The sequence below is a fragment of the Centruroides sculpturatus genome, unplaced genomic scaffold, assembly GCF_000671375.1.
Source record: "Centruroides sculpturatus isolate CEXI.00-Female unplaced genomic scaffold, Cexi_2.0 scaffold2076, whole genome shotgun sequence".
Taxonomy (NCBI): Eukaryota; Metazoa; Arthropoda; class Arachnida; order Scorpiones; family Buthidae; genus Centruroides; species Centruroides sculpturatus.
Genome location: NW_019386280.1, coordinates 1 through 8,016, shown reverse-complemented (window position 1 = coordinate 8,016; position 8,016 = coordinate 1). Strand labels below are relative to the sequence as shown.

The window sequence follows — 8,016 nt, the reverse complement described above, 5'->3', positions numbered from 1 at the left end:
TGGAGGAATTCGGTGCTATTTGTTCTGCCACAATTTCATTTTGGCAAACAAAGGCTAGGCCAACGTAGTTATCCGACTTCGATCCATCTGTATAAATAGGGATTAAATTCCTGTCACAATGTTGAATTTGTGCGAAGTGCTGTCTATAGACGCAGTCTGGCGTGGTTTCTTTGGGGAACTGCTTTAAGCTTAAATCAACATCTATCGCTGGAATTGACCAAGGTGGAATACTATTAACCTCAACCTGTGAGATGTTGCATGTGTTAAGGTCAATTGTGCTGCTTACATTCTCCATTCTTATGATGAATGTGGGGACACTACTTCTCCGAGCTTCAAATAACCTTTTCAGCTGAGTATCTGATACTGTACAATCAACTGAAGGTTTAGTATGCGATTTCTGTTTTATATAATAGAAAAGAGACAACTGTTCTCTCCTGAGAGATAGTGGAGGCTCATAAGCATCCACATACAAACTTTGGACAGGAGAAGTTTGAAATGCACCAGTGCACAAACGTAATGCTTGATGGTGGATTGGATCCAGCATCCGAAGAGTAGATTCTCGCGCAGAGCCATAAACAATGCATCCGTAATCCAGCTTTGAGCGGACAAGGGCCCTGTAAATCCTGAGCATAGAAACTTTGTCTGCTCCCCAGGATAAGCAGCACAGTACCTTTAAAAGGTTCAAGGATTTTAAACATCTACTCTTCAAATAGTGCAAGTGCGGTAAAAACGTCAGTTTGGAATCAAATATGACTCCCAAGAACTTCGTCTCATTGACCATTGGGATTTTAAACCCATTTAGGTAAATTTCAGGATCAGAGTGCAAACCACGCCTTTGGCAAAAGTGGATGCACGAGGTCTTCTCTATGTTGAAACTAAAACCATTAATCTTTGATCAATGGTCTATGCGATTTAGGGAGGTTTGCAGTTGTCTCTCGATAAAGCTCATGTTGCTAGACTGACAAGAGATCTGAAAGTCATCCACATACAAAGAGTGTTTCACACTAGGGGGAAGACAGTTAGCTATGCTATTAATTTTAATTAGGAACAGAGTCACACTCAAAATAGAACCTTGAGGAACACTTTCTTCTTGTGTGAAGAGCCTAGATAAGGTGTTGCCCATCCTGACATAGAATCTTCGATTCTGTAGGAAGTTTTTTATAAAAATTGGCAAATTACCCCGCAACCCGTATTCGTACAGATCACGGAGTATCCCGTATCGCCAACAGTGATCATAGGCCTTCTCTATATCGAAAAATACAGACACTAGGTGCTGTTGTCTAACAAACGCTTCGCGTATAGATGTTTCAAGGTTTACTAAGTTATCAGTGGTACTTCTGTTCCTACGAAAACTACTCTGATGTGGTGAAAAGTATTCATTTTTCTCTAAGAGATACATCAGACGTCTGTTTACCATCCTCTCAAAGAGTTTACACAGGCAACTTGTCAGAGAGATTGGTCTGTAATTAGAGGGATTCATGTGATCTTTACCAGGCTTGGGAATGGGAATAATGATAGATAGCCTCCAAGAGTCAGGAAAAGTATGTTCTGTCCATATTCTGTTAAACAGACACAGGAGATTAGAAAGGGAATTGTTTGACAGATTTTTAATCATGCTGTAGTGGATTTTATCCGGACCTACAGCACTATTCCCCGAGAGATCGCTGTATGTAGTTCTAAGCTGGTGAATGGCACATTATACTCCTCATTAGATGAGGAATGAAAGTTTAAATATTGTTTTTCACTTTCGGCTTTATAAGCCTGAAAATTTCTTGAATACATGATATTGCTGGATGAAATAGAAAATGTTTCACCCAACGTATCAGCAATACCCTGTATATTGCTGATTATTGTGCCATTATTTTCCAGCATGGACAGAGAGTGACAAGCATATTTCCCATTGATTTTATGGATTTTATCCCAGACTGCTTTTGAGCTAGTGGATGATGTTATGCTAGAAACGTACTTCCTCCAAGAATCCCTTTGGCTTTGCCTTCTTGTTCTTCTGGCATTTGCCTTTGCTTTTTGGAAAGCAATCAAATTGTTTGTAGTGGGGTACCTTCTGAAAATCCCCCAAGCTTTCTTTTGTGCTTTAAATGCTGCCTCGCAATTCTGGTTCCACCATGGTTTCGGATGCTTTGGGTATCTTGTTGATGTCTTTCCCATTGTTTTCTCAGCTGCCTGAATAATACACAAAGTGACAACTTCAACTGCATCATTGATATCAGCAGTATTGACCATTTCCTCAGTGATGTTAGCCAAAGAGGAAAATGCAGGCCAATCTGCCGTTTCCAGTTTCCAGCGTGGTGGACGGGCTGTTTCACAGCTTTCTCTGCCTCGGTATTTTAGAAATATTGGGAAGTGGTCACTAGAGAGTGGATTAGATCCAACCTCCCATGTAAATGCTGAAAACAGATTCGGAGTTGCTAATGATAGATCAATGGCAGTGAACGTTCTTGATGGGGCATGGAAGTATGTCACTTCTCCAGTATTAAATAGATACAGTTGATGATTACCTATAAATCTCTCAATGGCTCTGCCTCGACGATTGATGTCGGGACTGCCCCACATAGGATTGTGGCCATTAAAATCACCAAGTAAAAGGAATGGTGTTGGCAGCTGTTCAACCAAGGCATCCAGTTCATTCTCATTGACTCTGACATCTGGTGGCAAGTATATAGAACAAACTGTGACAGTTACTCCAATAGAAATTCTGACTGCCACAGCTTGCAGATCAGTTGTTATTTGTACCAGCAAGGATGGGAAGTGATTGGAAACCAGAATAGCCACACCTCCACTGGCACGGTTGTGGCTATCATCATCCTTGCGGTAGAGATTGAATCCTTTTAAAGTAATTCTTTCTCCAGGTTTCAGATGGGTTTCCTGGAGTGCCACGCAGAGAGATGAGGTAGATGATGTCAAGTGTTTAATGTCAGAGAAGTTGTTGCGGAAACCACGACAGTTCCATTGGATTATTTTATAATCCATTATGTGTTTGAGGCAGCATTCTTTGTGAAGGTATCCCTCTTTAGTTTTACGGCTGATTTGCCTTTTGGAGGTGAAGTTGGTGGTGTCACCTCCTTATTAGTCTCCTCGTCAGAGAAGTCAGAGAACTCACTCATAGACTGAGCCTCTGATCTCTTAGATTTGGAGATGGCTGCTTTTAATTTTTGTTTGTTGAGCGGGTTCTTAGCAGCCTTCTTAGAACCCACGTTTCTTGTTATTACCCCTGTTTTAGGTAGGGGTGTTTTGTTCTTCTTGCTCTCCTTTTCTGCTGTATGTGTAGATGGTATAAGCAAACATTTTTCATGGCGAGTTAGAGATTCATTTGGTGAAATAGAAATGTCTGTCTGAACTCCACATGTCTTTGTGGATTTCAGAACAGCAGCAAATGTCTTCTGTTTCACTTGTGCATTTAAAGTGACCATGCGTCGTGCCTCTGGGTAAGGTATATTATTCACCGTCTTTACCCGCTGAATCTCTTTTTCTGTTTGCCACGTGGGACATTTTCAGGAGTAGGCAGGATGGACCTCTTTGCAGTTGACACAGCATGGAGTGGTTGTACACTCAGTACCCTGGTGGCCTTCAACTCCACACTGTGCACATAAACTTTTGCCTCGACATGTTTAGGAATGTCCAAATCACTGGCATTTAAAGCAACGCAACGGATTTGGAATGTAAAAAAGAACCAGACAGCGCAGATATCCTGCAGTAACAAATGATGGTAATGTTGGCTTTCCGAAAGTAAGAATGAGATGTTTAGTTGGTATCAACTTGCCATCTCGACAAATGGAGATGTGTCAGACAGCAATGACTCCTTGATCTGAAAGACTGATCTGTATATCTGATTCATCTTCAGACATCAGATCAATCTCGGATATCACCCCACGTGATGAGTTTAGACTTCCGTGTGGGGTGACAGTGACTTCCATGTCTCCAAGTGTTTTTGTTGCCAATAGATTTACTGTTTGTTGAGGTGAGGCTGTTTCTACCAGCAGGTCCCCTGACCTCAATTTTTGTATCTTTTTCAAGTGCCCAATGGTTGATTCAAATATTTTTTGAATAAGAAATGGAGAGCATTTTGACATCAGTCGCATGAACTATCAAGTAGGTTGCAGTGATGGAAATGTTGGTTGTTACTGGAGGTAACTTATCCCTGTTTAGTTTTAAATTTTTGGAATCCATATTAGACAAAACAATTCAGCTCCTAGTGACCCCACCCACCATGGGGCTCAACAAGGGGATGCCGTCACATGGGAGACTCCCATAGACCGTCACACAAGGGTTTCCCAGGAGCTATACCCTCACAATGCAGTCAAGAAGAGCACATCTTGTCTGACGTGTCTGCCCGGTCTGTTGACTCCAAGCCGAGGTCAAGAATGACTCAGCGACCAGCCGATTGGCTCAAATGGAATCTGATTTGAGCCTCCCGTTTATCCGAAGCAGGGGCCAAAGCAGTGTGTTGGGAACAGTATGTTGCCCCTCAACTACCAGGATCCCCCTTTCTGGCATACGAGATACCACGCACGGCAAACACGTGGGTGGGCGTTCAGATCCCAGGGATAATAAAGAAGAGTTACTAAACCAACTCTGGTGTGGTGAGGGGACCTCCCAGAGTGGGAGGTCCCCTCACCACGGACAGGAACCCACATCGAGGGGGGATGCATTAAGAAATCTCATGCAAAATATGTAATTCAGAAGCATACTTTCCCAATTCACGACAGTATTTTTGAAAGATTATGGAGAAATTTTCCAACAACGGCACAAAATGAGCTAAGATATGATTTTTTGCACGAATACGGCAACATAGCACTAGTTCCTCGTCCAACATACCAAAAATCTTGTATTTCTCATAAAGTAGAAGAAATCATGTACGAAGATTACGTGGGAAATGGATTTTCAAAGCCATGGATGACTTCTCTTTATGCTCCCGATTGTGATGACTTATTGAAGAAAACAATCGAAAAAATATGGCGTGAAATTCTTCGTAGATGTCGACTTTTAGATGCAGGTAGGACTGGTCATATTTCTGCAAATTGTCTCAAAGAAGTTTTAGGTCAGTGTGGCATACCTGTTAATAATAAAAGTATGGCAGGCATTCTTGAAATTAAATATGGATTTACAAGACAAAACATAACAAATTACTGGAATTTTCTAAGAAAATGCGTTAGTTCTTTTCAAGATGAAGATTACGATACGAAACTTGAAACAGGTGACATATTTGATAATAAAGGACGTTTTGCACCTTATAAGATACTTCTTGCAATAAGAGGACAGGTATTGCATTATTGGAGATGACTTAGAGAAAGATCCCGATGGCACAGGTTTTATTGATGGCTGCGATTTTCGAAAAATCCTCCACGATTATAGTATTTATTTCAGCGATGAAGAATTTTTTAAAATTCTAAGATATTTTGATCCACATTCAACAGGAAAAGTGCCCTATAGCAGCTTTCTGCAAACATATGCCAATCCCATTCTTTATTAAAAATTAACCTAGGAATCTACAAATTTTGCATTGTAAATTTATTATTATAAACTCTTTCGTGGAAAAATTAATTTAAATTTTAAATTAGAAACATAAATTTTGTATAATTTAAGAACTAGTTTTTCTAAATAAATCGATATTTTCAAAATTATTATTGTTGTAATGTAATTTACTTTTATCCACTACTTTAGGCAAGATAAAGATTTTAGAAAATTAGTGTTTTTTTCTTAAAATTTATAAAATGACAAAAAAAGAAACTTCCATTATTTAATTATAGGTATCCTTTGATTAACATGGTTAATTAACCAAGGATTTCTCCCACACCTGGTCATATAAAATCAAGCCAGGATACGCCACAGTATGGGATTTTAGATCATTATACCCCTCGATAAAAATACAACCTTGTTTTTGTGCACTGAGAGATTTCCTCATAGAAAAAGTAAATGATACTAACCTGCACCAAGACATACTGGAATTGGCCCATTTAGCCTGCTACAGTTCGGTAATCCAGTTCAAAGGAAAAACACATGCACAGGAGAGAGGAGTGCCCATGGGAAGTCCATTATTTGAGGACTTGTGCGAAATGGTAATAAGGGCATTAGAAACCAAAACCCTACCACCCTTTCTCTCAAACATAATCATGTATGGTAGGTATATAGATGACATTATAATTCTCTGGAAAACACCACTGGACTTAAGACAATTTAAGACAGCCATGAACAACAACCCTTATGGCCTTTATTTGGAATTGGAGCAGCATAGTGAAGAAAAAATCCACTACTTAGATATAGAAATTGAAATTAAAGAAAGAGCAATACAAACAAAAGTTTATAGAAAACCAACAACTATACCATCGTACATACCCATCAATTCCTGTGACCCGTACTCTTACAAAATAGCGGCATTCAGGAGTTTGGTAGAAAGGGCCTATTCCCACTCTTCCACAACCTACGCTCTACAACAAGAATTAGCGTATATTAGAGAAATCGCTAAAGACCACGGTTATGGCAACATAATACACAAATTATGTAATCAGCGCCTTCACATAAACAGTAAAACGGATGAAGAAAAGGAATCAGGAACAGGTGATAAAGAACATATGGAAAGTGTCCCGGTAACGTACAACCCGCAAATGAAAATGATATATAATTCAATTGCAAAGAAAAAAGGAATTAGAATTACATACAGAAGAAACCCTTCCATATATAATTTATTAAGGAACGGAAAAGACGCCCATAACCCGAACAGACTACCGGGAATATACACCATTCCCTTAATAGACGACAGATGGCAGAGGCAACTAATTTACATAGGATCTACTAAACGTCCGTTAGCCACTAGAATAAAGGAACATAAAGCAGATATCACCCACAACAAATATACAACAGCAATGTCTACATATGCAACAAACCCGGAAATAACCTTGATTTTTAATGAGGCACGAATCATCCACACCACTCGTCATCAGGAACATCTAAGAACCTTGGAAGCGATGGAAATCTACAAAGCAGATTGCAAATCAACCTGCATCAATCTTAAAGAAGAAATGAATCTTTCAACAGCATGGCAGTATCTATTGGATGATGAATCGTAATTTATTATACGATACACGAGATTATTATGGGATACGCACATTGTATCGCTACTAGTTAAAATTATTTTTAGAAACGGCACGTGATTAGTTAACATCGTATCGCTACTAGTTAAAATTATATTTTTAGACACGGCATGTGATTATAAGATACACAAGATTATTATGAGATGCACACAACATATCTCCACGAACATAAATTATAAAGAAATTATAATTTGAAAGGCATGTGATTACCTTCCTTTTTTTGAAATTCTAGTAACTGAGCACGTTCTTATTTAAAAACATTCGATTAAAGAATCCAGTACAATAAATTTGGCCTGAAGAAGAGCCCAGGAGGGGCATCAAAAGCATTCGCCAATCTTTGTTTGGAGTTTTCACACCGGATATTGGTTTAGAAGTATGCATATGTGTTACAAATGTATTACAAATATATTTGTAGTCCAATGAAAAATAAAGGATAATTTGCTAACCAGAAATTGCTGTAAGATACGTCTACCAAAGTGTGTTTTTGGATTACAGAGACGAATTTACNAAATGTATCCCAAATATATTTGTAGTCCAATGAAAAATAAAGGATAATTTGCTAACCAGAAATTGCTGTAAGATACGTCTACCAAAGTGTGTTTTTGGATTACAGAGACGAATTTACATTTGTAATATAATATACAGCAAGCCGTTTATATATTTACAAATAAGAAAATAGAAATGGACAACAGGTTAGCTAATCTAACAAAGAAGGCAGAAATGTTGGAGCATGATATGAATTACCTAAGATGTTTTCTTAGAGAGAAACATACACCAAATACCATGAAATTGAAAAAATCCATAAGAGACATTATACCAAAACATGCTATCTGGAAAATAGAACGTAAGATCATAAAATCTGTTATTAGATTTAAATATAAGAAATGGAATAATTTAAAATATCAAATAC

The 8,016-nt window shown here is 38.5% G+C and overlaps 1 protein-coding gene across 1 annotated transcript in view; it reads right to left on the bottom strand.

Moving 5' to 3' along the window:
• The window catches only part of LOC111614385, a 4,917-nt gene extending 645 nt beyond the window's left edge, over positions 1-4,272 (bottom strand). Inside the window, 2 exon segments of the mRNA XM_023355755.1 lie at positions 29-1,696; positions 1,945-4,272. Of these exon segments, the coding sequence (XP_023211523.1) occupies positions 29-1,696; positions 1,945-2,988 (2,712 nt within the window). The 5' untranslated portion in view covers positions 2,989-4,272.
• Positions 4,273-8,016: the final 3,744 nt, after the last annotated feature.